Source organism: Bufo bufo, chromosome 1 (genome assembly GCF_905171765.1).
Source record: "Bufo bufo chromosome 1, aBufBuf1.1, whole genome shotgun sequence".
Taxonomy (NCBI): Eukaryota; Metazoa; Chordata; class Amphibia; order Anura; family Bufonidae; genus Bufo; species Bufo bufo.
In genome coordinates, this window is record NC_053389.1 from 834,945,567 (window position 1) to 834,967,109 (window position 21,543).

Below are 21,543 nucleotides of genomic sequence, written 5' to 3' on the forward strand. Positions count from 1 at the left end.
GACCTGCGACGCACTAAAGGCTATTTTATATATTTATTTTCACACATCTGACTTCTGTGTATGCTTGCCAAAATACCCTACTTTTACAGAGTGTGATTGGGTTCTTTCAGCCCTTACCAAGAATGATCGGGTTCCTGCAGCACCTACCAAGTGTGAACGAGTTCCTTCTGCACCTACCAAGTGTGAAAGAGTTCCTTCTGCACCTACCAAGTGTGAACGGTTTCCAGTGCCTACATGGGTTCTCAATCTGTTCATCTGTCAGTGCTCTGTGTTTTGTGCCATGCCTGTGTCTCTGGTGTTTTCACCAGTGTCTCTAACTTCAGAAGAACAGCTCCCAAGTACACCGAGACCATCCCAGGAGGAAGCAGGCTGGTCACTAAATCGCAGCAAAGTATCCATCCCTGTACAGGGGGTTAAAGGGTGAATAGTGGGGAGTCACTAGAATGATGCCTTAGTGTTTGGCCCAACGTCTAACCAGTTGCTTGGCACAGTGGTTCCACAACAATTGTCCATAACAATTACCACCATTACCACCATGTGCCACCCCATAAAATTAATTCTGATCCGCTATATCCACTATGTTCTTATGTTCTTCTGCTATCCACTGTATACTATGCAGAACGGTGGCTCAATGGTTAGCACTGGTGCCTTGGAGTGCTGGGTGCAAACCCAACAAGGGACAACATCTACATTGAATTTGTATGTTCTCTCTAGGTTTGCGTGAGTTTCATCCCAAACTCCAAAAATATCCAAACAGACGAATCATCTTCGTATGAATTTGACCCTAGTGTGCCTTGTGTGCAAGGACAAGATGAATCAAAGCCGACCAATAATGTTTGAGTTTTCAGGATGGACCGAAGATGCCACTCTTGCCATCTTCCTCTTTGTATTCTTTATCATGGTTTACATGATAACTGTGGTTGCTAACGTTGGGTTGTTCATCATTGTCCTTAAGACGCCCACCCTCCACACTCCCATGTATTACTTCCTCAGTTACCTCTCAATGGTGGATCTCTTCTACTCCTCAGCTATTGTTCCTAAAATGGTTTTGGACATTGTTTCCAGGAGGAAGTTCATCTCATTTTATGGTTGTGCTCTTCAGTTCTACTTCTTTGCTGCTTTGGCTAGTATCGATGTTCATTTACTTTCAAATATGTCCTATGACCGATATGCCGCTATCTGTCACCCTCTACATTATGTGTCCATAATGACCAGGCCAAAATGTCTTCATATGGTTCTCGTAGCTTTTGCTCTTGGATTTTTCCAGTCGTCTGTACAGACCAGTTGTATTTTCAGTCTTCAATATTGTGGCTCAAATTTCATCGACCATTTCTACTGTGATATCGCTCCACTGCTCAAGCTGTCCTGCTCCGATACTTTCATGTGTGACATGGTCATCATGTCCCTCATTGGATTTTATGGCATATGTTCACTGTCTACTATCCTGATTTCATACATTTTCATCATTATTTCCATTCTAAAGATTAAGTCGGCGAAGGGAAGGCAGAAAGCGTTCAGCACCTGCTCCTCACACATCATCTGTGCCTCCATCTTCTACGGGTCCGTGTTCCTCACTTACTTACATCCTCCTTCTAATGTCAATGGTGGGAAGAGTAAGGTGGCTGCTATCTTCTATTCCGTGATGACGCCCATGCTCAATCCTCTCATATACAGCTTGAGGAACCAAGAGGTAAAAAAAGTAATTGTCCAAGTCATACACAATCTAAATTCTTTTAATACCAGTTTTAAAAATGTGTAAACCTGTAATAAGACTTCAAATATAAGAGGATACATCACATGCAGGATCCTGTGGCTCAATGAACATATCTGACTGGTAGGTCCTGAACCAGGGAAAATTTCCCAAAGACAAGATTTCGGATGACTTCTCCTCTACTGAGCTTTAAGATTCTTCAAGATTTCTTAACCAGTACAGGGTTCTTTTAATCCATCAGAATATTCTCCTTAACAATACAGCATGTCGCTCCCCGCCTCCATAAACAATTTCAATGTAAGCATTTCACCATGTACAGTGGGTGCTCCAAAATGTAACCATACCTTTCTTCTGACAATCTTTCCTTCTAATCCTAAGAAATCCTTCTTTTTATTGTTTGCAAATTTTTGGGGTTTTCGGTAGACATTGGTCGGGCCACTCTATTCAGTGCACCTAGCTTCCCCCGTTTCATCATTACGGCGAATCAGAAACCTTATTTAATAAAAAATAAAATGAAGCATTTCAGCATTAAAAAAACTGGATTTTCCTGATAAAGGAATGGTTATGTTTCAGGGGAAACCTACCCTACATGGCTGTATGCTTACTTTTATTTTTTGAGGTAAAAGATTCCCTTTAAACAATCATCGAGTGCATGGGGATGAACAATCAGTCATGCAGTCATTTGCCCCATACTGCTCTCATATGTCAGCAGCATATCTCTTGGTTATACTGGGAATATGCTTCCGACAACCAGTCACATTGGTAAAGCTTTTGGCGGCAAGTCTACATGGGACAATGATTGGAGATGAACATTGGTTGGTCCATTTGAAAGGCTCCTTACAGCTGAGCTGGAGATACGGCTGAGTAGACCAGGGCAGATTGAATTGTAATATATCATTTTACCAAACACCTTCTAAGAAATATCTGGAATCACATTCACAACTTCCTAAGAAAAAGGTTTTGTGGGCAACATCCTCCTTGGTGACCCCTTCACATTTATAATGAGTACTAGCCCCAGAAGTCTAGACTACAAACCTACCCTGACAAAATCCAGATTCTTCTCCGGGGGTTTTATTTATGAACTAAATTTCATATGTTGACATGAAAATTAAAAATAGGCCCCGGTGAGCAAATATCTCCATCACCCATCGAATCATAATCCAACACTTTGATTGCACCAGCGGGTCCTGAAGGCTTTTTCACATGGATCATGATGGATCTGCCTGTGTGTGTTCATGTAAACGTGTGTGAATATACATTATGGGGAAGATTTATCAAACTGGTGTAAAGTAGAACTGGCGTAAGTGCATGTGATAGAGATACTGTTATATTATTGCGGTTGGAATGTGAATTGTCCCCCCCTGCGGGTTTTATACGGATAGAGTATCTGGGTTAGTTTGGTCGGGGGTGAAGCAGGAGAATGTCGAGACAGGGTACAGGGAAAAAGGCAAAGGGGCAATCAGAGTTGAATACCTCGGTTTCCCCAATGACTAAAAGAATTGAAAGATCCAAACAGCTACTCCAGACTAACATGCGTGGACATAGCCTTACAAAGAAAAAAAAAGAGGATGTGTTTCTAGACCAAGAGGGGGAACTGCTCTTGGAGGGAAACCTGGAGATGGTGACACTTGGGGAGTGTTCCCAGTCTGGGGAGAGAGGTAATAAGCAGCTAAAAAAGCAGCTAAAAAAATATAAGAAATCTCTTGGAGCAGGCTCCTAGCCTGCAAGATATATTTCAGGAAATAAAAAAAAAATGTAATATGGCGATACAGGACCTCTCCCTCCAGACGGGAAATATTAGGGAGTCGGTGGGACTCCTCAGGGTGGACCTACAAAATTATAAAGACAGATTGACAGAAGTGGAAAAAAGAACATCGGAAGTGGAGGACTTAGTGCAGACAGAAGTTAAAGAGAAAAATATGTTAATGGTAGAAAATAAGGGACTGAAAAACAAACTATTGCAGTTGGAAAATAGGTCCTCCAGGAGGACAACTCTGAGATGTCTGGGGATTCCAGAGGGAAGAGGGGCAAGACCCCCGCACTTTTATACAAACGTGGTTGAGGGAACAATTGGGCCAGGATATCTCTGATTATAAAAACTTTGTGGAGAGTGCTTACAGATTGCCGGCAAAGATACCTCCTCCAGGAACGAGACCGAGGGTAATGATCTTGAATCTACTCTCGGTTAGGGATAAGGAGGAGATATTGCGTAGCGCAATAAGAAAAGGGAGGCTGGATTATGCGGACATAACAGTTATGGTATTTCCCGATTATGCAAAAGAAACGGTAAATGAAAGAAGTCCGTTTATTGATGTGAAAAAAATATTGCGTTCAAAGAATGTGAAATACTCAATGATGTTCCCGGCTAAGCTGAGGATTGAATGGGAAAGCAAATCGTGTTTTTTTGATACGGCAGAGGCGGCGGGAGAATGGGTTAAGGAAAAGATAAAGGGCCGAGCGGGGGCTGGGATGGACGGGGTGCCGTAAAGGGGAATGCTAGGTTAGAGAACCAGGGCTTAGGTTTCCTGGGTCATTTAGGAGGGATGGGTAATGTCTGTTGGTTGCTGTGGTTGTGTTGTTTTTTTATTTTTTTTCTCTCCTTCCTTCTTCACCCCCTTGCCCTCCTTATTTTGTCCTGTTGCTCATGTTCCTCTACATCACCGGGGGTCCTGTGGTACCCTGGTGATGGGCAGGATTAAGAACCAAAAAATATGAGAATCATTTCATGGAATATTAGGGGGGCTGAGTAGGGGCTCAAAGAGAGTTGCGGTTTTTGATGCAATGCATAGGTCTCTTCCTGAACGCACTTGACGGGCGAGACGATGGCTGGGGTGGGTAGACCGTGGATGCAACACTCTTTCCACTCAGTATATTCATCATATGCGAGAGGAGTAAGTACTGTATATTAATACATCGGGACATAGATATAAAAATAGTGAACGTAATCACAGATAGGGGGGGCTGTTATGTCCTGTTGGACTGTATATTGGAAGGTAGGGCTTGGTTAATAGCAAGTGTGTATATACCGCCACCCTTTAAAACTAATGTCCTATTAAAAATGTATGATATTGCACTTAAGGCAGGGGATAAATCACTGCTAGTGGTGGGGGATTTTAACAATGTAATGGATGTAAGATTAGATAGATTTAAAATAGGGAATATCCACGGGCCCTGTATGGGATCTAAACTAAAAAATATCACTAAAGAGATGGGATGGATCGATATTTGGAGGATTATACACCCAAATTTACGGAAATATTCGTGTTTTTCAAAGATTCACAGGAGTTTATCACGGATTGATTTAGTTTTCACAAATTAGAAAGGTTCACTAGACATTGTAGGGGTGAAATATGGGCAACAGGGAATTTCGGACCACAATCCAATTAATATAAATATTAAAATGCAAAAAATAAAAAAAAGAGGGATGAACATAAATATAGGATGGATAAACATGATGGATATACACAGTAAGATCTTGGGAGAGATAAGAGAGTTCTTTGAGATGAGCGACGGTTCAGCGACAGTCAATATGACATGGGAGGCTGCCAAGGCCTTTATCAGAGGGATTATTACAAAATATACAATAATATACAGGGAGTGCAGAATTATTAGGCAAGTTGTATTTTTGAGGATTAATTTTATTATTGAACAACAACCATGTTCTCAATGAACCCAAAAAACTCATTAATATCAAAGCTGAATATTTTTGGAAGTAGTTTTTAGTTTGTTTTTAGTTTTAGCTATTTTAGGGGGATATCTGTGTGTGCAGGTGACTATTACTGTGCATAATTATTAGGCAACTTAACAAAAAACAAATATATACCTATTTCAATTGAAACCAATATAACATCTCAACATTCACAAATATACATTTCTGACATTCAAAAACAAAACAAAAACAAATCAGTGACCAATATAGCCACCTTTCTTTGCAAGGACATTCAAAAGCCTGCCATCCATGGATTCTGTCAGTGTTTTGATCTGTTCACCATCAACATTGCGTGCAGCAGCAACCACAGCCTCCCAGACACTGTTCAGAGAGGTGTACTGTTTTCCCTCCTTGTAAATCTCACATTTGATGATGGACCACAGGTTCTCAATGGGGTTCAGATCAGGTGAACAAGGAGGCCATGTCATTAGATTTTCTTCTTTTATACCCTTTCTTGCCAGCCACGCTGTGGAGTACTTGGACGTGTGTGATGGAGCATTGTCCTGCATGAAAATCATGTTTTTCTTGAAGGATGCAGACTTCTTCCTGTACCACTGCTTGAAGAAGGTGTCTTCCAGAAACTGGCAGTAGGACTGGGAGTTGAGCTTGACTCCATCCTCAACCCGAAAAGGCCCCACAAGCTCATCTTTGATGATACCAGCCCAAACCAGTACTCCACCTCCACCTTGCTGGCGTCTGAGTCGGACTGGAGCTCTCTGCCCTTTACCAATCCAGCCACGGGCCCATCCATTTGGCCCATCAAGACTCACTCTCATTTCATCAGTCCATAAAACCTTAGAAAAATCAGTCTTGAGATATTTCTTGGCCCAGTCTTGACGTTTCAGCTTGTGTGTCTTGTTCAGTGGTGGTCGTCTTTCAGCCTTTCTTACCTTGGCCATGTCTCTGAGTATTGCACACCTTGTGCTTTTGGGCACTCCAGTGATGTTGCAGCTCTGAAATATGGCCAAACTGGTGGCAAGTGGCATCTTGGCAGCTGCACGCTTGACTTTTCTCAGTTCATGGGCAGTTATTTTGCGCCTTGGTTTTTCCACACACTTCTTGCGACCCTGTTGACTATTTTGAATGAAACGCTTGATTGTTCGATGATCACGCTTCAGAAGCTTTGCAATTTTAAGAGTGCTGCATCCCTCTGCAAGATATCTCACTATTTTTGACTTTTCTGAGCCTGTCAAGTCCTTCTTTTGACCCATTTTGCCAAAGGAAAGGAAGTTGCCTAATAATTATGCACACCTGATATAGGGTGTTGATGTCATTAGACCACACCCCTTCTCATTACAGAGATGCACATCACCTAATATGCTTAATTGGTAGTAGGCTTTCGAGCCTATACAGCTTGGAGTAAGACAACATGCATAAAGAGGATGATGTGGTCAAAATACTCATTTGCCTAATAATTCTGCACGCAGTGTACAAGAAAGGAATAACAAAATTGGAAAGCGAGACAGAGAAAAATGAAAAAAAGTACATTGAAAACCATACAGAGCAAAATTACACCGTGTGGATAGAGAAGGCTTCTAAACTAAAGGATGAACTGCTCTTATTGGCAGAACAGCAAATAGTAAACTATGTAAGGGATAATTATATTGTAACGGCATACAAGGGAATACTCCAAACTCCCGAACGGAACCTCACGAATAGCTGCTAGCAGACAAATAGGAAACGCACCCAAGCGGCTTACACTCCTAGCAATCAGTCTCTAACAGCATACAGTGAATCCCCCCAAGAACGAGACGAGGCTCCGTGTTGAGGGTCAAGCAGTGGTCAGCCAGAGCTGTGTGTTTATTGTTCTTATATACACATTCTTACACACCAGTACCACCCACAGGGTTTTGTAAAAACAACCAATAAACACGTACAATACAGTAAAACACTCCCACACAAAATCCTCCCCTCTGCCTGTGATACAATTACCTTACACAATGGGTTAATGTAATTATCACAGGCAGGAGAATACACAGTGTTACACAATGTCTTCTGTCCTGGAGACAATTGGGAAGTAATCCAATTTATCTCCAAGGGCAGAGGCAAAACTTCATTAGCCACATGGTAGCAAAAGACAATAAAAGGCAGAAGAATATTTAACTGTGCAGCTATTGCATAAAACATAGGCATTTAACATATCCAAAAATGGCACGAATTAGACCAGGGGTTCAAAAGTTAGTAAAAGTCCTTTGTGAACAAAGGAAGCATGGCTTTTCTGCCCAAAACCAGTTTTTACAGAGTTAGGCTGTGTGAGATAATTGGCTTAACTGGGTGTGGTAAGCCAACTAGGTACAGAAAATACCTCTATTCACAACAGCAAAACTACACAAAAATACATAACTCCTTTCAAACTGAACAGAACCCCCACATTCAACTTATCCCCAGATGGCTTGGATCTAAGCGCTCAATATATCCGAACAGCGCTCAGATGCCACAAACACAGTCAAATCGCCATGGGTTTTAAGTTTAGCATGGGCTGATGAGAGGGCCCATAATCCTGGGGCAAGAGGCTGACAGCCAGGCTTCTCCAGCACCCAGTGGCGAGGTTGGTTTCGCCACATATATACAGTTACAAGAAAAAGTATGTGAACCCTTTGGAATGATATGGATTTCTGCACAAATTGGTCATAAAATTTGATCTGATCTTCATCTAAGTCACAACAATAGACAATCACAGTCTGCTTAAACTAATAACACACAAAGAATTAAATGTTACCATGTTTTTATTGAACACACCATGTAAACATTCACAGTGCAGGTGGAAAAAGTATGTGAACCCCTAGACTAATGACATCTCCAAGAACTAGATGGAGTGAGGTGTCAGCCAACTGGAGTCCAATCAATGAGATGAGATTGAAGGTGTTGGTTACAGCTGCCCTGCCCTATAAAAAACACACACCAGTTCTGGGTTTGCTTTTCACAAGAAGCATTGCCTGATGTGAATGATGCCTCGCACAAAAGAGCTCTCAGAAGACCTACGATTAAGAATTGTTGACTTGCATAAAGCTGGAAAGGGTTATAAAAGTATCTCCAAAAGCCTTGCTGTTGATCAGTCCACGGTAAGACAAATTGTCTATAAATGGAGAAAGTTCAGCACTGCTGCTACTCTCCCTAGGAGTGGCCGTCCTGTAAAGATGACTGCAAGAGCACAGCACAGACTGCTCAATGAGGTGAAGAAGAATCCTAGAGTGTCAGATAAATACTTACAAAAGTCTCTGGCATATGCTAACATCCCTGTTAGTGAATCTACGATACGTAAAACACTAAACAAGAATGGATTTCATGGAAGGATACCCCAGAGGAAGCCACTGCTGTCCAAAAAAAACATTGCTGCACGTTTACAGTTTGCACAAGAGCACCTGGATGTCCCACAGCAGTACTGGCAAAATATTCTGTGGACAGATGAAACCAAAGTGGAGTTGTTTGGAAGAAACACACAACACTATGTGTGGAGAAAAAGAGGCACAGCACACCAACCTCAAAACCTCATCCCAACTGTGAAGTATGGTGGTGGGGGCATCATGGTTTGGGGCTGCTTTGCTGCATCAGGGCCTGGACGGATTGCTATCATCAAAGGAAAAATGAATTCCCAAGTTTTTCAAGACAATTTGCAGGAGAACTTAAGGCCATCTGTCCACCAGCTGAAGCTCAACAGAAGATGTGTGTTGCAACAGGACAACAACCCAAAGCATAGAAGTAAATCAACAACAGAATGGCTTAAACAGAAGAAAATCCGCCTTCTGGAGTGGCCCAGTCAGAGTCCTGACCTCAACCCGAGGGAGATGCTGTGGCATGACCTCAAGAAAGTGATTCACACCAGACATCCCAAGAATATTGCTGAACTGAAACAGTTCTGTAAAGAGGAATTGTCAAGAATTACTCCTGACCGTTGTGCACGTCTGATCTGCAACTACAGGGAACGTTTGGTTGAAGTTATTGCTGCCAAAGGAGGTTCAACCAGGTATTAAATCCAAGGGTTCACATACTTTTTCCACCTGCACTGTGAATGTTTACATGGTGCGTTCAATAAAAACATGGTAACATTTAACTCTTTGTGTGTTATTAGTTTAAGCCGACTGTGATTGTCTATTGTTGTGACTTAGATGAAGATAAGATCACATTTTATGACCAATTTGTGCAGAAATCCATATCATTCCAAAGGGTTCACATACTTTTTCTTGCAACTGTATATGCACATATACCTGGGAAAAAATGTGCGGCCTTGGTAGCGACCCAAATAAAAAACAATAAGTATATCCACTGTTTAGTGGATGAATTGGGACATAAAAATACTGAACAAATAGCTAAAATAAAACTACTATGTTGCTGATATATATAGTAGTAAGATAAATAAAAATTCAGAGCAAATACAACAGTTTCTGGACGAAATTACTTTCTCGAGGTTAACAATAGATCAATGTAAGTCCCTGGAAGATCCCTTAACCCCTCTAGAAGTGAAGGATATGTTAAACGGGATAACAAAAAACAAGGCCCCAGGAATGGATGGCATTCCGTTTGAGGTGTATGCTCAATATAAATAAATAATAATCCCGAAATTGCTTAGAATGTGGGAGACCTCGAAGCAGATGGTAAAATTGCCAGATTCCCTGCGAGAAGCCTCAATTACACTTATTTTAAAGCCGGGTAAGGACCCAGCCTTAATGGACTCATACCGTCCTATTTCATTGATCACCACTGATAATAAAATATTAGCCAAGATTCTGGCAACTAGACTTAGGAGTGTGATCTCGGTGCTTGTTCATGAGGATCAATCGGGGTTCATGTTAGGGAAAACCACTACAGAGAACATTATGAGATACTTTGTGCATACCCAGCTTGAACCCACAAATTGCGGAGAACGGTTGATTGTAACTATGGACCACTCAAAGGCTTTTGACACAATAGAATGGCCCTTCTTGATCAACACAATGAAGAAAATGGGATTTGGTGACCATTTTGTTACATGGGTAAAGCTATTGTATACTGAAATTACCGCAAGGGTGATAGTAAATGGAGAACACTCGGGTAGCATACCAATTGGCAGAGGGGTTAGACAGGGATGTCCCCTCTCCCCTCTGCTATTTGCTATAGCTATTGAGCCACTTGCGGATATGATTAGGCAGGATCCGGGAATTGTGGGGTTTAGATATGGTACTCATGAGGAAAAAATCGCTTTATATGCGGTTGACATTTTGTTATTTGTGGGTTCACATGGATCACTCACCAGGATTTTTCAAGTATTTGAGCCATATGGTAAATGCTGGACTCAGTATAAACTGGTCTAAATCAGCTTGTATCCCGATTGATCCTCTGAACAACTTTAGACCGGGACTGTTGGAAATTAAAAAGGTTAAGGAACCTGTCAACTATCTGGGAATTCAGATTACCCCGGATCCCAATGATTATGTCCGACTGAATGTGATTCCGAAAATTCAGGAATTTAGGAAGAATACAGAGGTATGGAAAAGATTGTACAAGTCGATGGCAGGTCGCATTTCATTGGTGAAGATGTGTTTACTACCTGCCCTGAATTATATTCTGTGGAACACACCAGTGATAATCCCGAAAAGATATTTTAAAATAATAGCTAGTTTACTAACGGATTTAATATGGCGAGGGAAAAAACCGAGGATAAAGGCGCAGATACTGTGTATCCATGAGAAGGAGGGTGGACTATCTGTACCAGACTTGGAACTTTATTTTATTTCTGGGATTATAAAAAATATGATCACATGGAGTAACACGCAAAGTTCTAAGACTATAATAGCAGGGATAAATAAAAGACTGGAGAAATGTAATATCTTTCAAATAATGGAAACAGGTATTCTGGCCCAACAGGGATGTAAATATACACCTTTAATTGTGTTGATGGCTAAAAGTTGGAAGACGGCAAAAGAACTCTGGTCCCAAACTGGTCTTCATGTTGACACCATATTATGGGACAATATTAACCTCACAGAATTCAAGTGAATTGAACAGAAGATCTGGTGGAAATGCGGTATATATAAATTAGGCCAGGTATGGAAAGAGGGGGATATAATCTCCTATGAAGAGTTAAAAAGGAAATACCAACTAAAAAATACAGAGTTGAGGTTTTATTACTTACAACTAAAACACGCACTGTATAAGACGATAGGGAAATAACTATTCTACCGCAGCCTTTGGATAATCTTACACCTGGCAAGAAATTGGTCTCAAGAATATACCAATGTCTGTCGCACCAAACGAACAACAGAAGAGCAGTTGACAATCTTGTTGACGCATAAATGGCAGGGTGCCTTGAACCCCTTACGGGAAAATTTTTGGGATTCGGCTATACAGGCAAAGAACAGGGTCTCAAGGAATTTCTCTTATAGAATAACCCAATTTAATATATTGTATCGTCTTTACTACTCTCCCAAGAAGTTAATGAAGTGTTACAAAACTAAAGTTTTTACTTGTCAAAAATGTGGAGAGATAGGAGTGGACAATATACATATATTATGGACATGTGTAAAAATTCAAGATTATTGGGTAAAGATTATTGAAAAAATTGAGGAATACCATCAGTTTATAGTGCCTTCGAGGAATGAATCTTAGGGGTGATGGATGGAGTGGAGGCCCCCCAACATAGAGAGTTAGCAACTAAACTACTTTTTCAAGCTAGGAAATGCATAGTTGGACATTGGGGGGGGGAGGGAAGTGTTGTTCCTACAGTTAAAGAATGGGAGAACCTCACTAGGGTGTCGCTGGCCAGAGAGGATTTCCATTTGGTTGAGATTAAGAAAAAACACAGATTTGCCAGGTTATGGCAGAAATGGCTAAAGAAAAACTGAGGGCCAATGGGGGGGGCTGGGCCTTTGGGGGGGGAAGGAGAGGGGAACAATATGTTCCTTTTTTTTAATTTATTTTTTTAGAAACTGATATGGCAGGGGTGGGGGGTTGGGGAAATACATGTAATGTAAGAATAAGATGATTGTTGACTAACCATGTAAAAATTGGAAAAACGTAATAAAGATTTATTATAAAAAAATAATCAGATTCCACCTTTCATTTTCCAAAGGAGCTGTGAAAAATGAAATGTGTCTGTGGTCACAGGTTTCTTCCAAATACTCTGCTGAAGAAATATAGGGGGGTGTACAGATAGCCTGCAAAGCAGAGTTTCATCAACAGCTATAGGTCTCCCTTATAGTGCCCCTAGTAAAAATAAAGCCCCCTTTAGTGCCCCTAATAATCATAAAGTCCTTTTTAGTGCCCCCAGTAATAATGCCCCTACAGTTCCACTAATAATACCTTTAAAGTGCTATTGCAACGTGCCGGTCGGCAGGGGTAGAACACGTGAGGTTCACGGTGGGCCGAAGTGTACAAACAGTTCATCGGTTACTCATGGTTTAGCAGACGCCTCCCTGGGCCAGCAGTGCAGTGAAGGGGAGAACAGCACGGGATTCTCTGGGGCCCACTCTATTACAGGGGACACCGGCCAGGTGGTGATCGAGGTGCCCTTGATGGGGATTGGGTTTCTGAGTGCTTGTGCGGCTGGGCCCCTGACTTAGGTAATGTCATGACGCCAGCATCTTTATGGTGCAAAATGTTGAAAGTGGTTGTGGTATGGAGTTAGAAGAATGAGGCAGGTTTAAATCCAACTGAGAACTTTACTGTAACCAGGATCTTGATGACAATATGCATCCAGTTATATAACAGTCTCTGATACACATGCAGGTTGGATGTGATGAATCCCAGTAACAGGCTGTACATGCAGTTATGTCTCAGGCTAGGGTAGTTAGTTATGTACTCACTGATACTCAGCTTTGCCTTGCTTCAGTCTCAGTTGAGGTAGTTCAAGTCTTAGTCTTCTACACACAAGTGATGCAAACAGAAGTCTTATCTGTCCTTAGAATAACGGTGAGGCTGCCGGAAGCTAATAAATCCTTCCCCTAGATACAAAGGCGCCTAGAGCCTAGAATAATGGCTATTGTCCTTCCTTTGTCTTTTCCACAATAAACTTGACAAAATCCACTTGATACTCCGGAAGAGTGAATGGTAGAATACAGACTTCACCTCTGCCTATCTTCCTAGCTTGACACTGAGATACAAGTTGGCTCCTCTGGGCCGTGTCACCCGAGAGAGAGCTGAGAGGAGAGGGGTCCTCTCCTTCTCCCTAGCTCCTCACTCCATCTCCTTCTTCTCATTCTCACCGGCTCCCAACTCACTAACTAGGCCTGAACTGTGCTATATATACTGTGGTGCTACCCCCATCTAGTGGTGGATTGTATGTAGTGCACCTGACAGCCTGGTAACAGGGATTTCAAAAAATAATACAATATAGCATGATATAACATGTGACACAATAAGCTTTTGCAGTGTCCACGTACACTAGGGGGACGTGGCATACCCCCTTTGTTTAATATGTGTCAGCCTCGACACATTCTTGACGAAGTCTAACAAACAGTATGAAAATACACCTTATAGAAATACATATTATAAAAAACATCATAAATTATGTGAATCACAATGCAAAATGGGATGTGGGGCGGCGTTTTTTCTGATCTTGCCAGTGACACAAATGGGCGTTGATCTCACAAACATAATATAAAGTCCATGGCAAAGTCCAACCAAGTCTTTAGAATATAAAACATTTTAGTGCAGCCTAATAAGGAAAGTGCAAAAAGTCTGTTGACTTGTAAACATAGGAATTGCCTTAAAACAAGCACAGAAGAATGTCTTTCTGGGTACGTGACTTAAACATTGTTATAGTCCTGTTGCATAACCCTCATCAACCTGAAGAGGGAATAGGAAGGGAAAAATTCTACACAAACCAGGCGCTACTGCAACAGAAGAACGCAGACCTGAAGGGATTCTGGAAAGTTCCTTAAAAGGGCCAGCAGGCTGAGCAATGACCTGGAAAAACTGTCACTGTGTCTTGGAAAACTGACAACAGTCCATGCTGGACAACAACAAAGGACTCCCTAGTGGCACAGTCATTGTAGAATGGCCTACAGGCCTACTCGCGAGTATGGATCCGGTGATGAAGGCACATCCGTGGATAATGGACTCCCGGAATCCCACTTATCCGGAGATGAGCCATCAGGAACAGCTCCCACTGGACAGTGTACAGGGATAGATGGTAACTTCAATTTCCTCTGGATTTCGTTGAATATGGTGACCTTCTCTCTGGTCGCCGACTCGCTTCTACCTTGTGGCAATTCCTGAAGGGACAAACTTTGCAGCCCCCGAACACAACCTTCTTCGGTATCTAGCTTACAGGCAGGGGCGGTCTTCTTTTTAAGGCGCCTTCTCTGGGATTCGGGTCGAGGACCTTGTGGTGAGGAAACAATGGTGGGCTGCCACACTACATTAGTGCTTGCCGTTCCTGTCGCGTACAGGCACTGCGCTGGAGTGGGTAATGGCCTTTGTGAAAAACTCGGCCACTAAGGGTTAAGGAATTCTTCCATGGCTTCCTCCTTTGCTTTCCTCTGGCTCCGGCTGGGCCATGGCTTACTCCTCGTGCGTGCCGCTGGCATCCGGTCTCCTCCTTCGGCAGCATTGGAGGTAAAGGGCTCCCGTTGAACTTGTAGGGGCTCCTCTGTCCTCAAAGGTGGACCCGCTGCATAATACGAGCTGTAATGGGAGGCCCACGCCTTGTTCATGAGTTCATAAAAGTCGTCGCGTTCCCCTGCCAAGAAGAGATTGCCCTCTGGCAACCATTGTGACGGCTGTGGGCCACGACTGATCTCCGCTGTCTCCAGGGCAGCCTTAGGTGGCTTCAGCGTCGCCTCTTATGGAGCGGTAAGTGATTCTGGCTCATTTTCAGACCCTGTGGGCACATTTGCTGCCATGCTCACGAATCTTTCTCTTTCACTGCCAAGCACGGCTGCTTCCTTTAGCAGACTCACCCACTGATCGTGCAGATTCCACCTTTCTTCTTGCACGCCCCCTAGGTTCTGCAGCATAGGGGAGGCAGCGCTCGTATTGTAATCCATGGTAATGAAGTGATGGCGCAGCAGAAATTATTTTCCCGCACTTTTCAAGGGGCGGCACTTAGTCTTCCCGCCGAACAGTGTGTCTTGCAGAGTGATGGCGCCATAAATCAGACAAGAAGGCTTCCAGCGGCCATTTTGGGTGCGAAGATAAAGTCAATTCAATCACAGCAAGCAGTTTTAGTAACAGTTTTAACAGTGCGATTTCAAAGTAGGCAATTGGCACAGTATATCCATGCAGTTTTTAAGTAGTTTAAACAGTTCTTTAACCCAATAAAACAGTCAAACAAATGGGGCTCATTCACATAAGGCACAGAGGATATAGATCCTGTTCTATAAGGCACAGAGGATTTTTATCCTGTTCGTGACGCCAATTTCATATGCAACGTGCCTGTCCGCAGGGAAGAACAAGTGAGGTTCGTGGTGGGCCGAAGTGTACAAACAGTACTCACGGTTTAGCAGACGTCTCCCTGGGCCAGCAGTGCAGTGAAGGGGAGAACAGCACGGGGTTCTCCGGGGCACACTCTATTACAGGGGACACTGGCCAGGTGGTGATCGAGGTGCCCTTGATGGTGATTGGGTTTCTGAGTGCTTGCGTGGCTGGGCCCCTGACTTAGGTAATGTCGTGATGCCAGCACCTTGATGGTGCAAAATGTTGAGAGTGGTTGTTGTATGGAGTTAGAAGAATGAGGCAGGGTTTGAATCCAACTGAGAACTTTACTGTAACCAGGATCTTAATAACGGTTTACATCCAGTAATAAAGCAGTCTCTGATACACATGCAGGTTGGATGTGATGAATCCCAGTAACAGGCTATACATGTAGTTATGTCTCAGGCTATAGTAGTTAGTTATGTACTCACTGATACTCAGCTCTTTGCCTTGCTTCAGTCTCAGTTGAGGTAGTTCAAGTCTTAGTCTTCTACACACAAGTGATGCAAACAGAAGTCTTATCTGTCCTTAGAATAACGGTGAGGCTGCTGGAAGCTAATAAATCCTTCACCTAGATACAAAGGCGCCTAGAGCCTAGAATGATGGCTATTGTCCTTCCTTTGTCTTTATCCACAATAAACTTGACAAAATCCACTTCGCACTCCGGAAGAGTGAATGGTAGAATACAGACTTCACTTCTGTCTATCTTCCTGGCTCGACACTGAGATACAAGTTGGCTCCTCTGGGCCGTGGAGCCCAAGAGAGAGCTGAGAGGAGAGGGCAGAGGAGACCTCTCCTACCTCCTACACACTCTGCACTCAACCACTGCATCTTCCTAACTCCCCTAAATAGGCCTGAACTGTCCTATATATACTGTGGTGCTACCCCCATCTAGTGGTGGAAAGTGTGTAGTGCACCTGACAGCCTGGTAACAGGGACTTCACATAAGGATGAATTACAGCATGATATAACATGTGACACAATAAGCTTTTGCAGTGCCCACGTAAGCTAGTAGATCGCTGCACTATAAGTAATAATAATGCCTCCTAAAGTTCCTCCAGGAATAATAATGCCCTAGGCAATAATGATGCCCTCTATAGTGCCCCCGGTAATAATGATGCACCTATAGTGTCCCCAGTATTAATGATGCTCCTATAGTGCCCCGAGTAATGCCCCTATAGTGCAGCTAATAGTAATAATACCCCTATTATGCCCCCAGTAGTATGCTCTTCAAGGATAGAAATAGTATACCTAATACCCATTCCATGCCGTCACCTGTGGTGCAGGCCACTGGCCTCTTCCAGACTGAGGTGTCTGCATCCTGACACAGGTGGTTGTGGTTATGTCATCGCTTTACGACTGCCTGCACTGTTCATACATTATCTCATATCCTTCGGGCCTACTGGTCTTGTGGCCTAACAGTCGGGCACAGAGCCATCAGCTATCGTGGTCCACCACAGTGTTCAACTGCTTTGCCATTTTTAAAAAGTTTGGTTCGAATATGAATCTATTCTGGCTGAACCGAAGTTTCTCCAATTGCCCTGAAAGTTGGTATCTAACCCCCTCTAGCCTCCTAAAACTCAAAATTTTAAGCAAAACTTGTTTTCTCTTTTGGTTTATTTTTTAAGAATATTTTTCCCCTCCCCCAGCTCTGGAACACAATGACAGCGATAGTAAATGATGTCTGAGTGACACTGACATACATGCTGTGGGTTAACGTACATTTGATGGTATTAACATAAATTGTGTTTAATATCACACCGTGCCGGCACATGTGTTCTGCTTCTTCATATTCCAAAGCTTCCAAAAATTGTCCCTGATCGGGGGTAGATCATGTTTAAACACACACAGGGTTATGGGATTTAAAAAAAAAAGTGTCTTGGGGGTAACATGATGGTTGGCAGACAGAGAGACAGACAGAAAGAGTGGCAAGATGGGGCACCGGCAGCAAAAAGAGGTCAATTGATTGCATTCAGCCTGCCTGGACTGTGAGAACATGTCTTTATTAATCACTAATCATGTAGATTTATGCTGAACCTTAAAGAATTTAACCCTTCCCCCTTCAAAAAAAAAAAATTTGCATGTCAACCGCATGGAAACTGAATATATATAAATGGACATTTGAGGCTTGATGCTCAGTTTCAACTTAACATACACAGGTAGATTGCTGCCACACCGTGGGTATTGCTGCAGTAATCACGTATATATTCTGTTTAATTATATTGAACCCCACAAAAAAAAAGGATTTCTGTAAAAATGATGATACAAAATTAAAGTATTTGCTTGCAGGCAGCTGCTTTCTAGGTGCGCCTGCACTTCTGATAGCAGCCACAGGTCCTGTCTCCTCTCTCCCTGCTTCTCTCTATTGTACACAACACACACAATTCTTCTTTTGAATCCTAGCCTTTCCCTTCACTCTCCCTGGCAATGAGCTTGATTGGTTTCTGAATTTCCCTGATGATCCTACTCCTTTGCACCAGTCATAGGGATAGAGTTGGTGAGACCTACGGTACCTATATTTAGGGTTGGAAAAACACTGTACTTGTCACCGTCACAGGGTAATATAATAGTTATTCAGCCGGTTAATTGGGTCGGTGTGACCTACCTATTTTTTTTGTGCTAATCATCTCTTTTGGATGGAAAACAGATATTTTTGTATTTTTCATTTCATAGATGTTCCAGTAAAATCTAAAAATAATTATTATTAGATTCCAGGTGAGTAAATATTCATTTGTGAATGGTGAGATTATCATGAGGATAGTAATTAATGAGTCACTAAAGAACTGGACCCTGCAGTAATCACCTCTCCTCCAGGACTGCTGATAATTGTACCCAGGGCACCAGGTTTGGTATTGATAAGGGTCTAGCTGTACAGTAATGAGTGGAAGAGAGAATGGATATGGCCTGTCTACATTTCACACAGGTAAGGAGATCCCACCGCAGAATCATCCATTAGCCTATGCTGCACCACAGACCAGGATCACAACTCCAACCTCTTCTTCTCTTCAGTCCAGTCATGGTGGATGACCCCATCCACCTGCCTTTATAAGATCTCATTGTCGTTACAGTGTCCATGATTTACCAAAAAATGCATAGTAGGATCTTGAAAAGTGGTCTCCAAAGTGATCAAGGTTAGCACCCATAGATGTCTGTGAAGGTTCTCATTCCTCCAGGTCATGGTATATCAGTAACAATAAGTCAGACCAACAGGACTTGATGTATTTTCTTTTCAAGATGTTTCACTCGTCAAACAAATGGCTTTCTCAATTAGAAATTGAGTATTAAGAAAGACAGTCAGATGACTAGCAAAACGACTTCAAGAAAAAATACAAGTCCAATTGATCAGACTTATTACTACTGATACTCCAAAAGGTGATAAGTAATCTAATGGGTGAAATCAAGGACCTGATTCTATGTAAGATCGGATCCACAGGTGAGGTTATGGAGACTAACAGGATTCACGGAGACTAGGCTCCTACGTACATCAAACTACATGAAGCTTGCAAGATCTTCATGACTATAACCACAGGCCATGGACATGAAGTTCAGTGTGATATGAAAAGTCTGTATCACGAGCGTATGGATTCCGATCAGTGCAAGATAATGTACTGAACCTATCTTCAGAGGTAGTTTAGATTTGAATGGCCTTCATTGTTTGATCAGTGGGGGCATCTTCAGTGTTCCAATTCAGGGTGTGCTCCCAATGACCAGTGTAATGCCGTGGGCTCCTATGACCAGTTTTGAAGAAAGGCAGGGACACAACAAAGTCTCTTAAACACGGTTTATTGCTTGCTCCAGCCAACTTACAGTTCAGTTACAGCCGGGTCAGGTAATCAGTCCCCAGGCCAGTGTTTCCTTCACACGTGCCTTGCAGGGTATGATCTGCAGCCTCTCACTCAACAGACACGCCCTGCCTCATGCCGCAATCGTGGACATGGGCCACGTATACACCCCGGAGTGGATCGTGGGGAATAAGCACCCACCCAGCTCTTTGCTTACTCCCAGTAAAAGCCAGGCCCGGATTAGCTGAAACCAGCTATGCTAGTTAACAAGAGCGTACACTATCTATTTTAGAGGACACTCTAGCTTCTGGCTTCCACTCCACCAAAGGCCGGGTACCTTGGTGGCACGTCTCAGGTGCACCACAGCAAACCTCGATATGCATCTCCTTAATAGGTTTCTTGCACCATTCTCAGAGATACATACCGTCCTTTGTATATGAGGCCTGTCACTGCCTCACACCAGCAACATGATGGATGAAGACAGTTACCAGAATCTGAAGACCTAAACAGAAGACAGGAGAAACATCATTCATTTGACGACTAGGCATTACGGTTATATGGCCCTTTACTTGTACCATTGTACCATCCGTGCCAGCGTCCACTGCTTGTGGGATCTACTTAGGGACATTTCTCAGTATGGCTATTCACTAGTGCTACTGTTCAATGTATCCTGGTCCAGTTACTTAGGCCTCTTTCACACGAGCGTGTCCAGATAAGGTCTGGATGCGTTGCGGCAAACCCGCGTGAGTAGGTACCCAATTGCAGTCAGTTTTGACTGCGATTGCGTTCCGTTGTTCAGTTTTTATCGCGCGGGTGCAATGTGTTTTGCACGCGCGTGATAAAAAACTGAATGTGGTACCCAGACCCGAACTTCTTCACAGAAGTTCAGGTTTGGGTTCAAGGTTGTGTAGATTGTATTATTTTCCCTTATAACATGGTTATAAGGGAAAATAATAGCATTCTGAATACAGACTGCATAGTACAATAGGGCTGGAGGGGTTAAAAATTTTTTTTAAATAACTTAACTCACCTTAATCCACTTGATCGCGCAGCCAGCATCTCTTCTGTCTTCTTCTTTGAGGAATAGGACCTTTGATGATGTCACTACGCTCATCACATGGTCTATCACATGATCTTTTACCATGGTGATGGATGTGACGGACCTTGTGATAAGCATGGTGACGTCATCAAAGGTCCTATTCCTCAAAGAAGAAGACAGAAGAGATGCCGGCTGCGCGAACAAGTGGATTAAGGTGAGTTAAATTATTTTATTTATTTTTTTAACCCCTCCAGCCCTATTGTACTATGCATTCTGTATTTAGTAACCATGTTATAAGGGAAAATAATAATCATCGGGTCTCCATCCCGATCGTCTCCTAGCAACCATGCGTGAAAATCGCACCGCATCCGCACTTGCTTGCGATTTTCACGCAGCCCCATTCACTTCTATAGGCCTGCGTTGCGTGAAAAACCCAGAATATAGAGCATGCTGCGATTTTCACGCAACACACAAGTGATGCGTGAAAATCAGCGCTCATGTGCACAGCCCCATAGAAATGAATGGGTCCGGATTAAGTGCGGAAAACTCACTCGTGTGAAAGAGGCCTTATGGTGTCAATTGTGCAAATGTACTTGTATCCCTTAATTGGTTTGTTTAGTCCTTAGTTCTGTTTCAGTTTGGGAGATGTCGGAATTACCATGACCTGCCCTGGTTGTGCAATTATGTCTTTCATGTCTGTCTTCCAACATGTCTTGCTTTGGTCCCTTTGGTGTCTGTTTGTTTCGCTGTGTCTGTACTGTGTCCTGTAGCGACAGTGTGAGCATCTTGTGCCTCCTTTCACCGAGATGTCTTGACCGCTACTGTCCTTATCCACTATTATGTCTAGGTTTCAGAAGTCCATTACTGAAATCCATGTGCACAAATTCCCTTAGTCTATATATCTGACTTCTGT

General features: G+C 42.8%; 1 protein-coding gene across 1 annotated transcript; it reads left to right on the forward strand.

Moving 5' to 3' along the window:
• Positions 1–811: 811 nt before the first annotated feature.
• Positions 812–1,759, forward strand: LOC120990512 (olfactory receptor 1019-like). Its single transcript, XM_040419375.1, has one exon. The coding sequence runs from the start codon at positions 812–814 to the stop codon at positions 1,757–1,759; it is 948 nt and encodes a 315-aa protein (XP_040275309.1).
• The last annotated feature ends 19,784 nt before the right edge of the window (positions 1,760–21,543 follow it).

Excerpts from the sequence above, each read along its gene's own strand:
- LOC120990512 (XM_040419375.1), top strand. The coding sequence starts at position 812 with ATGAATCAAAGCCGACCAATAATGTTTGAGTTTTCAGGATGGACCGAA.